Here is an 18,824-nt window from a genome sequence, read left to right on the forward strand (position 1 = left end):
TTACTAAGCAAGCAGTGTTCTTTGGTCCAGACTCCAGATCGAAGTGTTTTTGTTTATAACTCAAACATCCATCAAATATTTCAATTCAGCCTTTATATTTAGATGGAAATAAAATAATTACAAATATTGTGGTAATAATGGTCTAAACAACATTAAAAGAGTCAAGCAGTTTAAACTTAAGTTATTTAAATAATAAGTACCCAATAAGACTGTAATAGATATAATCTACAATGTCAATAGAAATAGAGTCTGCAGAGTAAGAATTATATGCTGTACAATCATTAAATATTATTCAATGCAAAAACTGAACTTTTCTGTAAATGCATAATATTTTCTTTCAGCGTTATTCGTTTAATACAACAATATCTTAAAGAATCAAATTTAACAAAAACATTGCAAACTCTACAGGTTAGGTCATGAATTTGTTTATTTTATTATTAAGCTATATATATTTTGAAACAGTTATATACATTATTGTGTTGTGGTGTCTGTTAATTTTTCCATTATTGATTGTGATGATGAATTGTGAAGTGATTTGTTGTTTTATAGGAAGAGACTGGTGTGTCTCTGAACACAGTGGACAGTGTAGACGGGTTCTGTGCAGACATCAACAATGGCCATTGGGATACAGTGCTCAAGGCTACGGCATCTCTCAAGCTGCCAGACAAGAAGCTCATGGATCTGTACGAACAGGTGGTGTTGGAGCTCACAGAGCTGCGCGAGCTGGGTGCGGCACGCACTCTTCTGCGGCAGACACAGCCCTGCCTGCTAATGAAACAGCAGGAGCCTGACAGATACATGCACCTTGGTAATGAGAACTCTACTCAAAGTGTACCTGTTGTCTGTTGATATTGAATTCTTGCTTTATTTCAGGAAACAGTTAATTTGCTTCTTTCTATATTGATAATATTATTTTTAGTACTTACTGATAATAATATTTTACCAATAATTTTTCTCAATGATAAGATACTTTCTCTTTGATTAGTCAAAGCCAGGGCAATATTTTTAGATATATTTCAGGTTGTACTGGTATCCTTTATGAAAGGAAACAATTTGAAAGTACCACTACACCACTATAATCTTATAAATTATGTAACTGGTACATTGTTCTGTACAGGAATATATTGGATTTTATAGTGCAACACATCCCAGGCCTTTATTTAGAATGTGCTACAAAAGTCAATGAATCCAGCGTAGCAAATCTCTATTCGTATATAATATAAATCACAATATTTTTGTTCATTTAGGAATTATAATACAATTATTATAATCATGACACTAATAAGATAATGAATAAAGAATAAGTTCCAAATGAATATTTCTCATCTAAATGAACAAACTATTCAGTGTGGTTTTGTTCATTACAAGTTTTTAGAAAAAGGAATCTCACTGGAGTGTATGGGGCAAGTAAGGGGTCTTTTCTATTAGATATAATAGCAGGCCTGTCTCACTCCCTGTGTAGGTATCGAAATTGTTAGTACGTGTGGTGGCCTCTACATAGTAAGCCAGCCAGTAGAGGCTCAAGAGTGAGTAGTGATATAGGCGCGAGCTTTATTGTCTCCTACTTCATCGATCCAACCAATATTTTAATAATCGAGAAACATAAATATTGCAAAGTATATTAAAAGTCATTGAGATCCAAATATTGTTTTTTAAGTGTGCTTAAGATGCAGAAAGCAATCTAATTTAAAGTGATTATTATTATTATAATGAAATTACCATTCATGATAGCTACCTATGTATTCGACCCGGGTGGCTGCAATGCAGTTGCCTCACCTGACACAATTACCAGTGGGAGTCTCCTTTGCACAGGATGCCGGCTTGATTATGGGCACCACAACGGCGCCTATTTCTTCCGTGAAGTAGTAATGTGTAAGCATTATTGTGTTTCGGTCTGAAGGGCGCTGAAGCTAGTGAAATTACTGGGTATATTATACTTATCATCTTATATCTCAAGGTGAGGAGCGCAGAGCTGTAGTTGTAGCGCCGCTCAGAATTTTTGGGGAATTTCAAGAATCCTGAATTGCATGTAATTGCCTGAGCATTGTAATGGGCAGGTCGTATCAATTACCATCAGCTGAACGTCCTGCTCGTCTCGTCCCTTATTTTCATAAAAAAAAATCCCTTTACCTTGTTAATTATCAACTTGGATATAAGCAACAAGGTGTTGTCGGCGCTGATGAGCTTGTGACATTATAGTGCGGTATTGTTTGTGTACAGAGAACATGTTGTCGCGGTCGTACTTCGACCCGCGCGAGGCGTATGGCGGTGCGGGCGTGGGTGCGATCGCAGGCGGTGCGGGGGGTGGAGGCGGCGGTAAGGAGTGGCGTCGCGCCACGCTAGCGGCGGCGTTAGCAGGCGAGGTGTCGGTGGTGCCGTCGTCACGACTCCTGGCGCTGCTGGGGCAGGCGCTCAAGTGGCAGCAGCACCAGGGTCTGCTCCCTCCGGGTAAGGCTGCTCAATAATACACGCACACGCACTAGATATTTGTTTATTTATTTAATTCAGGAAACAAATAGCCATATTCAAGCATAATAGGTTTTTTTTTTTTATGGAATAGGAGGACAAACGAGCGTACGGGTCACCTGTTGTTAAGTGATCACCGCCGTATCATAATATGTTTTTAAACTTTTATCATCGCGGAACTTTACATTGTAATTATTGTATGAGATACACCTTTAATGATAAGTCCGAGAGAAGTAAAAGTCTTTGATAGTTGTAAAAATGATATATTGATAAAAATATAAAATAAACTGATAGATTAAAATTAAACTTAAATGATATGTTTAAGAGTTACGCGCGGCGTGATTGTTTACCGATCACGAACTAATTGTCTAAATGACCTAAGTTAATGCATGTGGCGTAAAAGTGCTGAAATAACAATTAATGTACGTGCGTTGGTCCGTACAATTATTATGACGGGTACTCACGATATATATTTTATTGATTTTTCGATGCAATTGCATGAATCGTGGTCACGGCGGGTCTGCGGAAGTGGCGATAAACTCTTGACACTATTTTTATTTTATGAAAATAAGGATGAGACGAACAGGACGTTCAGCTAATGGTAATTGATGCGCCCTGCCCATTACAATGCAGTGCCGCTCAGGATTTTTGAAAAACCCCACAACTTCTGAGTGGACCTACAACTGCGCTCGTCACCTTGAGACATAAGATGTTAAGTCTCATTTGCCCAGTAATTTCACTAGCTACGGCGCCCTTCAGTTTGAAACACAGTAATGCACAATACTGCTTCACGGCAGAAATAGGCGCCGTTGTGGTCCCATAATCTAGCCGGCATCCTGTGCAAAGGAACCTCCCACTAATAGTACATCAATCTGTCCACTTGGCGCCTAGTTCGTTTTGGTCTTTGATTCCCTAAGTCACGACACACTACTGACCTTTTTGTTGCATTCGAACTGCAGAAAGAGACCACGGGGTTCCATGTTTGCGCTAGCCTAAAAACATCCTCCCTATTAAAATGACATACTAGTAAACTTAAAAAACAGTGACAAAGTAGCAAATGTGACAATAATAAAAGATAAAGCTAAGGAATTAGTAATATTATTTAATTAGTTTTATAATTATTTACATGTACATTTACCTAAATATTATTTTTCGACAGTCAAAAGAGTAATTACTAACAGGTAATGAAAGACGACATTCGTCTGGTTAGAGCAAATGTTTAGCAATATTGTATCTTTATTTTGAAATGGGTAACGAAAGTGTACACAAATAAAATTTGAAAACAAAATTTTATGAACGATGCGGGACTCGAGCCCACGACCTCTGGCGTTCCGTGCCTGTGCTCTGCCAACTGAGCTAATCGCTCGAGTGACGTATCGTCATAAAATATTGTGTACTTTGTTCAACTGTCAGGTTGTGGCTTTATATGAAATTGTGTAACCAAAATATATCAAAGCTACCTTAATGAGTAAAACACGATCTTCTCATAAATGTGTTTAAAGCATAGTTTGTACTACAAATTGTTGCAAAAGGAAAACAAACAGTATTACATAACATTAATATACAAAACGCATATAAGAAACTATAAGCGTGTTACAAATAATGAACAAAAACCAAAAAAAATCAAGAAGTAATACAATAAAAGTATATAGATATAATACACGAAGAAATAATGAATGGAAATTATAGTACTCAAGAGAACACGCACTCATCCAACGCCTCGTCAATCTACCTCTTAACTCATCCAACCAGTGGCGGATTTACAGATTTGCCGCCCGTAGGCTATTAAATTTTTGCCGCCTCAAAATTTAGAGGTTATATTATCTTAGTCCACAATCATATCAATTTTCTATCAGTAAAATTCCAACTTTATGATTTGTGTTCCATCATCCTCGTTAAATCAACTCAACTTTTCCCGTATGGTTAGTATCATTGAGAACTGTGGTAACGTGTTATAGATCCTTGATTATTTTTACAGTAAAGAATTATCAAAAAACATTATGTTATGCAAAATATATCTCACTCATGTAGCACTTTTAAAGTAAGGTAAGGTATGTCTTAAAGCTATACAATACTTACATAATATGAATAAAGCTTACATAAAAATATATATTTGACGAACGTTGATTTATTATTACTCCTACAGTTTAAAAACAATACAATAGATATTAATTTTCTTAATTATTTGTTAGTATTATAATTAAAGTTATATTATAAAAGCATTACAATACTTTTTTACGAGACATTAAATTTGCAAAAACACTTATTATACTGTCGTACGAAATCTTGTTCATTAGCTCTGACTCTATGCACAAGAGAGCTAAAGCGTTTAGCTTTTCATGACTTAAAGTGGATGGTTGGTAGTTCTTTACTCTCTTCAAGCAAGAGAAGCTTCTTTCTCCTGAACAATTTCTCACTAGTGTACAAAGAGCCATACGTAATATAATATTATAAAGCTGCAGTGTTTGTTTGTTTGAACGCGCTAATCTCTGGTACTACTGGTCCGATTTGAATGATTCTTTCAGTGTTGGGTAGTGCATTTATCGAGGAAGGCTATAAGGCTATGTTTTTTTTTCAAAATTAGGGATCCGTAATAAAATTGCTATTTTGTAATACAAGGTGTAAAATCGAAAACCTATTTTTGCGTGCGCTGCAAAAACTATTGACAATAGAACAAAATGATGTACAGGCTATAATATAGGCAATATTTTATTATTTAGAAAACTATCGCGTGAATTATACTTTATATGGCAAAACAACGTTTGCCGGGTCAGCTAGTCATACTATAAGTTTGGATAAATGTTTCCTAGATTCTGTTCGAGCAGGAATGAAGACAGACTCTTTAATGATCCAGAAATTGGTTTTATTGAAATCCTTTCAGACAAAAGGTAGCTTTGAAAGTGTACGCATTCCTTAACTAAGTCTGTTTCTAAATCATTAGGATACATTTTTTGCAAAAAAACTGGCTTTTTCCGTCAGAATTTATTGTAACAACTCAGTAATTTTCTTGCCGTTTTTCTAACTAGGATATGACTCTATCTATGAAAACGAGAATCGTTTTAACCCTGAAGTAGTCACTCGCAGCTATTCCAATATCTTCATCGGGTGTTTCATCAAATCTTTTTTTTCTTTTTGGTTGTCTTTTTTTCATCTCTCTTGTATATTCTTTCGATACGCTTAACTCGATAGCCTTTTCTTCGAAGTACTTGAAATTCTCTCTCTTGTCGTAAAGATCAGCAACGGTAATAAAATCTTTGTTAAAAGTCTAAATTAGAACATTCACTTTGTTTATTCTCTCCAAAAAAACATACCATACAACAATAATTACCGCCGTTTCCAGCTTTTCTAAATTAAAAGGTATTCCCGCTGCTTCTTGCCGCGCGCAGGCTTTACGGCACAATAATCGTTGATCGAATGCATAGTTTTAAGAACTTTGGACTACGATTCTTTCAAACTTTTATATGAATCCTCTCTAGCTGACCAACGTGTGAGATTTACCCTTTTAACGCTTTTTCCTTTTCCAATTTCAGTCACTAATTATTGCCCGCGTTGTGTGGAGCTCACAAAAAAAGCAATTGTTTATTTAAGTAGAGATGCTGAAATATTTATTATTTAGCACTGTATCACTATATTCCATTTTTTTTTTATGGAATAGGAGGACAAACGAGCGTACGGGTCACCTGTTGTTAAGTGATCACCGCCGCCCACAATCTCTTGCAACACCAGAGGAATCACAGGAGCGTTGCCGGCCTTGTGGCGTGTCGTGCGAAGGTGGAATTCGGCGGCAGGAATCAGGTTAAACAGCTCTTCGGAACACTCCCCGTGATAAATGCGGTAGAAGACACACAATGAAGCGACGTCTCTACGCAACGCCAAGTGATCCAGCCGTTCACAGAGCACTGGGTCCCCGACAATTCGAGCTGCTCTGCGTTGCACGCGGTCAAATGGATCGAGCTGATACTGGGGTGCGCCAGACCAGAGATGACAGCAATACTCCATGTGTGGCCGGACCTGCGCTTTGTAGACCGCTAGTATGTGGGCCGGCTTGAAGTATTGCCGTGCTCTATTTATGACGCCCAGTTTCTTTGAAGCCAATTTGGCTTTGCTTTCCAGATGACCACGAAATTGGCAATCGCTCGAGATTTCGAGACCCAGTATTCCGATACTAGGTATAATTTCTCTCCAATTTTAGAAATTCGTATTTTGTGTGTTTATAAAAAATAAATCTTTTTCAATTTGTAAATCGAAATAGAAAATTTATGAATTAAATTTGCCGCCCCTTAAAATTTGCCGCCCTTGGCTCCTACTCAGCCTGCTGGTAAATCCGCCACTGCATCCAACGCCATGTCAATCTACCTCTTAACTCATTCAACGCCTCGTCGATCTACCTCTTAACTCATCCAACGCCTCGTCAATCTACCTCTTAACTCATTCAACGCTTCGTCGATCTACCTATTAACGCGTTTGGTAACGTATTGAATAGATCGAAATTAGGCAAGTCAGCCTAAATCTGATTTATCGTAAATATAAACGGTCCACACTTCAAACAACTTATAGTTTAAATAATGTAAATTTAAGAAAATTAGAGGTAGAGAGATTTGGGTGTAATTTTAAATTGTAAATTGAACTTCATTCCACATTACAATAAAATAATTTCTAAAGCTGCTCAGATATACGGCTTTATATGGCGAGTGACAAAAGATTTTAAGAGCACCAAACCTAAAATTATATTATATAATGCAATCGTGCGTAGCATTCTCGAATTTGGCAGCACAATATGGAATCCATACTATTCGGTACATAGTGACCGAATCGAGAGGATTAATCGTACGTTTACTCGACATCTGTGTAAAAACAATAAAAACACAAGCAATAGAAGTGATTATTATAGCAGGTTACAATTCTTCAATTTACAAAAATTAGCAGCTCGTCGGCGTATGCTTGACATGGCATATCTTACAAAATTGTAAACTATAAAATAGATTCTGTGGACATATTAAATTGTATAACATTTCAAGTACCTCAACGTAATAATCGAAATAAAACAATTTTTTTCTATTTACTGGTTACGAGAACTAATATTGGACGGAATGCACCTATCTATAGGATTTGTACCACATATAACTCTATAATTTTAAATAATGCTGATTTAGATCTCTTCAACGACAATTTAGCGGATCTCAAACGAAAATTACTTGCAATTGCTTAATATTGTCATAAGATTTTCTTGTATATATTCATAAATTGTTAATTTCTATCATATTTTGTAATAAGTTTAATTTAATTTACTAGTATTTTGTTTTAATTTTTAAGTCTTGTTTTTGCCTATTGTAAATATCTGTTATGAAATGCTGTGAATGCCTTTAAGTAATGATCTTACTCTGAATTTCGTAGGTATTTTGAAAAAATCTTATAAAACTAATGCCTTTCTAGTTAAATCAGTTTTTTTATTTTCTAAAAACTTTCATTTTGGCCCTCGTAAATATAAAACTAGTGCTTATAGATCGAGCGTCCTTAAGTTTATGCATTTGTGGCCTGGCTTATGAACACAATCAAATGCCATAGATACATCACAGACGATGTGCAATGCATTCTGTGATCATTCTCAGGCTTGTCATTGATTATGTAAATCATCATATCCGTATGTTTCAGGCACGACCATCGATCTGTTCCGCGGCAAAGCGGCCATCCGAGACGAGGAGGACGATCGGTGCCCCACCCACGTGTCCAAGATTATTAAGTTCGGACAGAAGTCGCACGTGGAGTGTGCCCGGTGAGTGACATCGAAATACTAACAACTCTAGAAAATGATTCCAACAACACATAGGGACTCGCTGCGTTTATAACCCAGCAATTGTTGAAGTTATACATCTTTAGGCGCGGTATGAAAAAATGAATGATCAAAGTGAAATTTTAAGATGCGCGCGCAACACTGTAACACAAAAGTAAGTTGTTGCTAAATTTTCTGACGTTTGTGTCATTCATTTTTTTTTTGGTTTCTTCGTCCATTATTAGGGCAGGCAAAGGTTTCAAGCCCGTACAGCCATATTCATTATTAAATAATGAATTGTCAAAGCCATCTTTGCAAGATTTTTCCAAAATTGTTCTTTCTAAGAGCGTAGAATAGCACGAGGAATAAATAATTTTAATGATTGTTGCTTTGTTAGTCCAAAGAAGTATAACTTCTTGCGTGCATACAGAAGTACACACACACTTTTTTCGTCAGCCAATGGCCTGCTACTTCCACTTTCACCCGTCATGGAAACGTTTGTCCTCCGCACCTGACCATTCTACATACAAATCCAATTGTAACAGCACAACCGTACACCTAGTGTGTAAACGGTAAACGGTAAACCTAAAAATACAATTCAGCTTCACGAGTTATTTTGTGTGGAGTGCCACTAAGATTTTTTTTATGGAAAAAGGAGGACAAACGAGCGTACGGGTTATGTGATCACCGCCGCCCACATTCTCTTGCAACACCAGAGGAATCACAGTAGCGTTGCCGGCCTTTAAGGAAGGTGTACGCGTTTTTCTTGAAGGTACCCATGTCGTATCGTCCCGGAAACACCGCTCCACAAGGAAGCTCATTCCACAGCTTTGTGGTATGTGGAAGAAAGCTCCTTGTAAAGCGCACAATGGAGGACCGCCACACATCCAGATGGTTGAGATGATATTCTACTTTGTGGCGTGTAGTGCGAAGGTGGAATTCGGCGGCAGGAATCAGTTGAAACAGCTCTTCGGAACAGTCCCCGAGATAAATTCGGTAGAAGACGCACAATGTAGCGACGTGTATTAAGCTGTCTGCTGTAGCAGCGACGCGAGCTCCACGTGAGTAATGAGTGCCGTGGGTTGGTGCAGGTTCTCGCCGGACGGGCAGTACCTGGTGACGGGCTCGGTGGACGGGCTGCTCGAGGTGTGGAACTTCACCACCGGCAAGCTGCGTAACGACCTCCGCTATCAGGCGCACGACAACTACATGAGCATGGACGAAGCCGTACTCAGCCTGGCCTTCGCGCGCGACTCGGACACGCTGGCGGCCGGCGCCAACGACGGCAACATCAAAGTGTGGAAGGTGTCGACGGGGCAGGTGCAGCGGAGGTTGGATCGCGCGCACTCCAAGGGCGTGACGTGCGTGCAGTTCTCGCGGGACGCCTCGCAGCTGCTGTCGGCGTCGTTCGATCGCACGCTGCGCATCCACGGCCTCAAGTCGGGCAAGCTGCTCAAGGAGTTCCGCGGGCATGCGTCGTTCGTGAACGATGCGCTCTTCACGCCGGATGGGCACGGCGTGCTAAGCGCGTCGTCAGACGGCACGGTGCGGGTTTGGTCTGCGCGTTCGGCGGAATGCACGGCCACGTACCGGCCGTGGGGTGGAGCAGGCGGTGCGCCCGACCCCGCTGTCAACTCGCTGCTGCTCATGCCAAAGAACCCCGAGCACTTCGCCGTGTGCAGCCGCAGCAACACGGTGGTGGTGATGAACATGGCGGGACAGGTGGTGCGGTCTCTATCCAGTGGGCGGCGTGACGCGGAGGGTGGCTCGCTGGTGTGCGCCGCGCTGGGTGCTCGCGGGCGCCTGCTGTACTGCGTGGCCGAGGACCTCGTGCTGTACGCCTTCTGCGCGGCCAGCGGCAAACTGGAGCGGACCATCAACGTGAGTCACACACGCACACACACACACGCATACACATACATACACACACACACACACACACACGCGCGTTTTTTTTCTTAACTATAGAAGGTAGAGATTTAAGATTAAAAACGTTTTGTTGCAAATTTTATAGGCTTTAATTCTTAGAAACTGAAATTATACATTAGTAACATTTTTAACTTAACTAAAATGTATTACATGTTATTTAATTTTTAATAACTGGTATTGCCTCCTCGAGCCCTGATTACAGCTTCGAGCCGGTTTGGCAAACTGAACACTAGGTTTCGGAGCCGATGTTGGGGAATATTCTCCCATTCTTCTACCAGGGCCTGCCTTAGTGCCCTGAGGGTAGTAGGTGGTGGTCTCAATTTCTGACTAGCCTCCCAAGCTCATCCCAGGCGTGTTCAATCGGGTTGAGATCAGGACTTCTTGATGGCCAAGCCATCACGCTGATACCGACCTCCTGAATATACTCTTGTACGATATGAGCCGTGTGTGGCCGGGCATTATCATGCATCAGCATCGATCCATCACCCATATTTGCTAAATACGGCCCTGCATGATCATTGAGAATCCCTTGAGCATATCTTTGCCCAGTGAGGGTGCCATTTTCTATGGCTACTAGCTCTGTGCGACCTTCTGAAGATATGCCAGCCCACACATGTACACTGCCTCCACCGTATTGGACTCTTTCTGCAGGCTTGAAGGTATCGCTCACCAGGTCGCCTGTAAACACTTCGCCTTCCATCACAAGTGTAAAGGGAGAATCGAGACTCATCTGCAAACAAAATTCTTGACCATTCTTCTTCATCCCACTGCATGTGTTCACGGGCGTATCGCAGTCTCACTACACGATGCTGTCTCTCGAGTTTTGGGCCACTCACTGGTCTTCGGGGTTTCAAATTTGCTTCAGCAAGTCTTCTTCTCACTGTACTGTCACTCATGTAGTCCCTCCGGGTCTGAAGTAGCTGTTGCTGGACTTCAACTGCATTTTGGTGGCGATTTCTTAACACAGAGGAAATAATATAACGATCTTCTCGGGCACTGGTACACCTGGGTATGCCATTACAAGGTCTCCTCAGATGGTGTCCAGTCTCTTCGTACCTTCGCTTTACCTTCTGGACCGTTCGTACCGTCACACCCACCATTCTTGCAGTGCGACGCATACTGATGCCTAGTTCCAGAAAAGCCATGATCCTAGCACATTCTTCAACTGAAAGAGGCATGATAAATAAATGTTATGTGCTTTTTAGCATATATTTTCAAAACAAGACCCATCGATCTTAAAAAAAATTTAAAACAGAAAGAAAAATGTGAATGGTAAAATTGTAATTCGGAAACGTCCACTTTGAAAAAGGAATGGTTTTGTTTTTGAAGGTTTTTTTTTCAGCCATTTCTTAAAAGAAGGTTACCGACTATAAAGTTTTTATGTACAAAATTAAATTCTCTTTGGAGTCCTTTTTATTTCGAAAGTATATCTTGTGAACTTAAAACGTTATCCCAATTTTAAAAGTGTGATACTTACTTTTGAAGGCCAGTGTAGAATAAGACAATCATATTTGTCTTTAATATCAATAATCAGAATAACAATCCTACTACTCCCTAGTTGAATATCTAAGTGATCCGACAGACTGGGATTTGATAATGGTTATTTTATAACAATAATAATTTGCCCTGTACTTTCCTCGGGGCATAAAAAGAATAGGGGAATCCCAGGCCCATGGGTGTCGTAAGAGGCGACTAAGGGCTATTTAGAAGTGGGAGAGTCACGCAGCCGTCTTTTGGCGTCAGCACAATCAGGCCAGACTCGTCCGGGTTAATTACCACACTCGCACAGAATACCGGCGTGAAGTAGCGGCCTAGTGCCGCTATGTTTCGTATAGGTTAGTGTCGAGGACCGGAGGCCATTTCACACTGCATAGTTCTTAAGAGGAAATACAACCGTGCTTCCAGATTTTTTAAGAGGCAAATCGCCCGTGCAAAGTCAAAACACGTCGTCGAAATCGGCGAGCAGCTTTCCAGTTACCCGACCGGAACACGCAAGTTCTGGTCGTTGTCGAAAGCTGCTCTTGGTAACTTCAGCCAGCCGTCCATGCCGCCGTTGCACATGAGGAATGACACCCTGGCCCATACGGCAAAAGAGAAAGCCGATCTCCTGTCCGCTCTTTTCGCCTCCAACTCGACTCTTGACGACAACGGAAAAACACCGCCGACCATCCCGCGGTGTCAAAGCTCTATGCCTGAAGTACAGTTCACACAGAAAACTGTTAGGCGAGCTCTGTTTTTGTTGGACGTCAGGAAGTCGAGCGGGCCGGATGGCATTTCTCCAATCGTGCTTAGAACGTGTGCCCCTGAGTTGACGCCGGTTCTAACGCGTTTATTCCGGCACTCTTATTCCAAAAGCGTAGTCCCTGACTCATGGAAGTCAGCCCTTATCCATCCGATATAATAAAAAGGAGACAGTTCGGATCCGGCAAACTACAGGCCTATTGCTATTACCTCCCTGCTCTCCAAAATCATGGAGAGCATAATTAGCCGTCAGCTCTTGGTATACCTAGAGGGTCACCAGTTGATCAACGACCGACAATACGGCTTTCGCCATGGTCGGTCGGCAGGTGATCTTCTGGTATACCTAACACATAGATGGGCTGCGGCTATTGAAAGCAAGGGGGAAGGCCTGGCAGTTAGCCTGGATATAGCGAAGGCCTTTGATCGTGTATGGCACAAGGCGCTCCTCTCTAAACTTCCATCATTTGGGCTTCCCGAGAGCTTGTGCAAGTGGACCTCCAGCTTCCTCACTGGGCGCAGCATACAGGTCGTTGTCGACGGACATTGCTCGAACCCGAAGCCCGTGAATGCTGGAGTGCCCCAAGGCTGTGTGCTATCTCCTACGCTGTTTCTTCTGCATATCAATGATATGTTGGACACCTCCAATATGCATTGCTATGCAGATGACAGCACTGGTGATGCCGTATACACGGGCCATGCAGGTCTCTCTCGGGAAATCGTCGACCAGTGCCGGGAGAAACTTGTGTCTTCTATCGAGTCCTCTCTCGAGAAGGTCGTGGAATGGGGTAAATTGAACCTTGTCCAATTTAACCCCCAGAAGACTGAAGTTTGGCGTTTACCACAAAAAAAAACCCATTTGTCGCATCACCGCTCTTCGACAACACTTCCCTAAAAGCCTCGCCTAGTATCGGAATACTGGGTCTTGAAATCTCGAGCGATTGCCAATTCCGTGGCCATCTGGAGGGCAAAGCCAAATTGGCTTCAAAGAAACTGGCGTCATTAATAGAGCACGGCAATACTTCAAGCCGGCCCACATTCTAGCGCTGTACAAAGCGCAGGTCCGGCCACACATGGAGTATTGCTGTCATCTCTGGTCTGGCGCACCCCAGTATCAGCTCGATCCATTTGACCGCGTGCAACGCAGGGCAGCTCGAATTGTCGGGGACCCAGTACTCTGTGAACGGCTGGATCACTTGGCGTTACGTAGAGACGTCACTTCATTGTGTGTCTTCTACCGCATTTATCACGGGGAGTGTTCCGAAGAGCTGTTTTGCCTAATTCCTGCCGCCGATTTCCACCTTCGCACGACACGCCACAAGTTAGGATATCATCCTCACCATCTGGATGTGTGGCGGTCCTCCACAGTGCGGTTTACAAGGAGCTTTCTTCCACGTACTACAAAGCTGTGGAATGAACTTCCTTGTGCGGTGTTTCCGGGACGATACGACATGGTTACCTTCAAAAAAAACGCGTACACCTTCCTTAAGGGCCGGCAACGCTCCTGTGATTCCTCTGGTGTTGCAAGAGAGTGTGGGCGGCGGTGATCACTTAACAACAGGTGAACCGTACGCTCGTTTGTCCTCTTATTCCATAAAAAAAAATAAAAAAAGTAGCAATGAGAATACAATATTGTATATTTGATCTAAATGAGCTCAAAATAGAATTTTAAAGGAATCAATTTTGTGAAAATAAATGCCTTTTATGCCTTTAAACAGTGGTCTTGCATTTTATGGCAAAACCGACACAGGACGATAGTTATTCGGGTCAGAAGAGCATCCCGACTTAAATATTGGTGTAATTTTACTATGTATCAAAAGGTCAGGAAACACGCCACGATTAATACAATTATTAAAGACTATTGCAAGAAATGGTGCTATGACATAAATTATTGAACTTATTATTTTAACATAAATGCCCCATATATCAGCAGTTTTTTACATGTCTAGAGACTTAAAAGTTTTAATTATTTCTCCAGGGCTAACAAAATGAAAATTGAAAATTTGTTGACATTCTCTAACATTTTCCAGAAGAAGTGACTCAGCAACACTGGTGGAGGAGACAAGAGTGCTTGTGATAGAAACTGGAATGTCAAAAAAAAAATCTCAAAAGCAGAAGTCATTGTAATTAGCAGAACACATGAGTCTAGTTGATATAATGTATGCGCATTGTGGTACGAGTACAGTTCTCCACTTTAAAATCAATACAGTTAACACGAGCTCAAACAAACCCGCCATTTCTTAGAAATTAAAACAAAACTATTAATTACTTTTATAATTATTAAGCTAACTGAATAACAAATACTAAAGTATTCAAATACTAATGATAAATGGCTTTTCTTATTTATTTATTTAATGTAGGCCAGTTTGGCTCTTTAAACTTAATGTTTTATTAATAACTTAACTTAACTTAAGACTTAAGTCTTGTAATATGCATTGTTAAAAGGTATTTATTTTCTCAAAATTGAATCCTTTAGAATTTTTATAAATGTCATTTTTAATATACTAGATACTACTACCTACTACCTATTCGGAAACAAGTGGCGCTCTGAGAGAGAAGAAGCGGCGTAAGAAACTCTCCCAGCATTCTCCCGCTCTTTTTAATAAAATATACAATATTGTACTGCATTGCTATTGCTATAAAATAATCATAATCTAGTCCCAGGCTGTCCGATCACTAAGATATTCAGCTGTGGAGTAGTAGGATTTACGACAGAGCCATTTTTTAATAAAACATTTAAATTTATTTATAGATAATGCCTGAACAGTTGGCTGGGACTTTATTTTAAAAGTGTATACATTTACCCTTAAAGCTATTATGTATCTTATGAAGCCTACTAGAATTATTTACAAACAATCCCTTATTTCTAGTGTTATAAAAACGAAAATCACCATGAAGAGCAAAACCGTGACGATTTTTGCGAACGTATATGAAATTTTCATAAATCAATACATTTATTACAATATTTATCAATGAACAGTCATATTTATTTCTTTAAATTTTTCTTTGAGAGACTGTCTATAACCAAGCTGATATATAGCACGAACAGCTCTCTTTTGCATAGCTAACACTATATCAATGTCAGCAGCATGACCCCACAGTAAAATACCGTACGTCATAATGCTGTGAAAATAACTGAAGTACACTGAACTAACGGTTGCAACATTCAAACTCAAATTAAATATTTTTATTCAAAATAGAAGGTGACAACACTTATTGAAAGTCAAAAAGTACCACCCATTCCAAAATGAATGCCTCAGACCTGAGAAGAACGAATGCAACAAACTCAGCGGGCTTTTTTTTTATAAAAAATATTTTTTACAAAGTAATATTGTACAAATACCCTTATTATTTAATAGCCTGAGGGCGGTCACTCCATTCCCAATCTGTGGTATCATTAAGAAAGTCATTTATGTTATAGTAACCTTTACCACACAAACGTATATGCTGCAGAACTAAGTCTGTTCGCCAATCCTTCAATATTCCCCATTGTAATTTGGAATCTAGAGTTATGCCAAGAAATACAGCAGATTCCACCGGTCCTATCACCTCTCCGTTTAACAAAACACTTACATCTACAGTTTTGACATTTGGTAAGGTAAATTTAATATATTTAGTTTTCTTGCTATTTAACAATAAGTTTTTAGCGCTAGACCAGTACACGATGTCAGATAGAATATCGTTCACTTCGTCATACATAGCTTGGTTTCTTTACACTTTGAAAATCAGTGAAGTGTCGTCCGCAAACAATACTACCTTATGTTTTTTCTCTATAATATTCGGAAGATCATTTATATAGATAAGGAAGAGGAACGGTCCAAGAATAGACCCTTGTGGTACCCCCATACTGAGAGGGGTCCCAGGAAATCTCCTGCCATTCACGTCGCCCTTCTGAATTCTTTTGTTTAGATATGAAGTCAGAAGATTGAGCGCAGTTCCTTTTATGATATAGTGGTATAGCTTCCTGACCAGCGTTGAATGTTGAACATAATCAAAAGCCTTAGATAAATCACAGAAGATGGCTAGTGCATTCTGCGATTCCTCCCAGGCATCAAAAATATTCTTGATTAGCTCAACACCTGCATCTGTTGTGGAACGTCCCCTAGTAAAGCCAAATTGTTTCAAATGAACTTATGAGAGTTAAAGTAAGTAAGCATTTGGCTTAAAATTATTTTAAAAATTTTACGGCAAAACCGACACAGGACGATAGTTATTCGAGTCAGAAGAGCATCCCGACTTAAATATTGGTGTAATTTTACTATGTATCAGAAGGTCCGGAAACACGCCACGATTAATACAATTATTAAAGACTATTGCAAGAAATGGTGCTATGACATAAATTATTGAACTTATTATTTTAACATAAATGCCCCATATATCAGCAGTTTTTTACATGTCTAGAGACTTAAAAGTTTTAATTATTTCTCCAAGGCTAACAAAATGAAAATTGAAAATTTTTTGACATTCTCTAACATTTTCCAGAAGAAGTGACTCAGCAACACTGGTGGAGGAGACAAGAGTGCTTGTGATAGAAACTGGAATGTCAAAAAAAAATTCTCAAAAGCAGAAGCAACTTCCTGCTGAGATTGAATTATAGTATTGTTTATTGATAGATTGTATTCAATGTTGCGGTCTTTCACTCTTCCAGATTCCCAGTTAAACACATTTGAAGTCATCTTTATTTTATTAGGTGCATTTTTAATTATTTGTCTGATATGCATAGCCTTTGCAATAGAACAAACACTTTCAAATAATTTAGAGTATTTCTTAACATACTCGAGAAAAGATGCATCATTTGTGTACTATTTCTAACGGCGCAGATATCTGCTAGTTGGATAATACGTGGACCCCACTGAAGCTTTTTATCTAACTTGAAACCCAAGAAGACATTAGTGTCCATAAGTTCCAATCTCTGGTCATTTATAAGCGGTTGTCATCGAACTATAAGGCATTTGATTCAATTAATTGGCGAGTCATCATGAGCTCGCTCAGTTGAAGTGTCTCAAGTCTCCACTGCTTTGCATACAATTTGAAAGGGTTGTGAAAAATGGAAAAATAAAATGAATTTGTTTTATTAAGTTATTATTTATGACCAGTAAGCTCAGAATATAGAACAGACCAAAAGGAGTGTTCGATCGCATTGGTGCGCAGCACATTGTGGCCAAGTACCTCCGTACTCCCACTTCCTATTTCTTTGGGTAGTCGGTGTGTTCGGCCCAGAGGCTTGCATTGAGTTCCTAGCAAGATAGGCACTGTAGATCTACTAGTCTTATTTGTGCTTTAGTCCGACAGTACTAAGTTTTGAGGTCTAAATATTGACGTTGTATATCGAATATGCAATCTGGACACTGCCTACCGTAATGAGTACCCACTCATTACGATAGGCAGTTCAATAATGTTTGGTTATAGAATAACGGAACCAAATTAAACTAAATCAACATTAATATTCTGCTATATTTATGTTGGTTCTTAACGAGGTAGGCACTGACTAATTGCCTATATGGTATGCACGCCCTGGTTGGGCCCACTCCACTGGAACTCTTGCATATTATTTGATTCAACTTACCTTACGACCACCCAGATACTACAGTAGGTGGTAGCTACCTGTACAATAAGAATGGTGACTTGCCTTTGAATAAGTTTAAAGTTTTGATGAGAATTACGGAGTCACCTCTATGTGATTCATGTGGAGTAAGTGAGGGTGTTGAACACTTATTAAATGAATGTGTCCGATTTCAGTATAGTTGAGACGAAATTGTAGGACTTGGGGTTTGAACAGATTTGACACGGCCATGTTTGTAACTACCCGTCTATAGATGCCATAAGTCTGTTAGAATCCATTAGTCTTATTTGTTGAAGACTCTATAGCTTGCTTTTTATAAATTTTTTTCAGTTTTTCAAGTTAAGATTTTTTTTTCTTTGTTTTAGTGTTAATGTACTCAGATTATAACGGGGCTGACATGTATATACATATAAAAGCCCCTTAATAAATAAAGAAGAAAAAAAAGGTCACTTGTCTTATTATGTTTGTTGCGGCGCTGCAGGTGCACGAGAAGGCTGTGATCGGAATGGCGCACCATCCCCACCAGAACCTGCTGGCAACCTACAGCGAGGACGGCCTGCTCAAGCTGTGGAAGCCGTGAGCGCCCGCGTCTTCTGCACCGACTCCTAATAAATACTTGGCTGCACTTTGTTGTTTTCTTGCATTTCTGTTGTCGGAGAGAACGAAGCGCGCGACCCACCCCGAGTAGAAGAAGAAAAATAAAATTCAATAAAGCTGAACGTACACTACGTAGATAATAATCTAGATTTAAAGAAAGAAAAAAATCGTGTTTAAACCTAGAAAGCTTTAAATATCAAATATTTGATAAAAAGTAATAAGAAATAAATCTTGTATCTTTAAACGAGCAATTCTTGTATA

General features: G+C 39.9%; 1 protein-coding gene and 1 long non-coding RNA gene across 2 annotated transcripts in view; both read left to right on the top strand.

Annotated features, from left to right (window-relative positions):
• The window catches only part of LOC126974509 (uncharacterized), a 289,593-nt gene that overhangs the window by 32,551 nt on the left and 238,218 nt on the right, over positions 1–18,824 (top strand). The gene's annotated exons all lie outside the window — the stretch shown is intronic.
• Positions 11–18,591, top strand: LOC126974439 (WD40 repeat-containing protein SMU1). Its single transcript, XM_050821930.1, has 7 exons — positions 11–256; positions 342–408; positions 550–808; positions 2,221–2,448; positions 8,119–8,239; positions 9,328–10,117; positions 18,448–18,591. The coding sequence occupies exons 1-7, from the start codon at positions 231–233 to the stop codon at positions 18,544–18,546; spliced, it is 1,590 nt and encodes a 529-aa protein (XP_050677887.1). The 5' UTR covers positions 11–230; the 3' UTR covers positions 18,547–18,591.

The sequence above is a fragment of the Leptidea sinapis genome, chromosome 32, assembly GCF_905404315.1.
Source record: "Leptidea sinapis chromosome 32, ilLepSina1.1, whole genome shotgun sequence".
NCBI lineage: Eukaryota > Metazoa > Arthropoda > Insecta > Lepidoptera > Pieridae > Leptidea > Leptidea sinapis.

Excerpts from the sequence above, each read along its gene's own strand:
- LOC126974439 (XM_050821930.1), top strand. The coding sequence starts at position 231 with ATGTCAATAGAAATAGAGTCTGCAGA. Across the intron at positions 257-341 it reads ATAGAAATAGAGTCTGCAGA|CGTTATTCGTTTAATACAAC; the intron begins GTAAGAATTATA and ends ATTTTCTTTCAG. Across the intron at positions 10,118-18,447 it reads AACTGGAGCGGACCATCAAC|GTGCACGAGAAGGCTGTGAT; the intron begins GTGAGTCACACA and ends GCGGCGCTGCAG.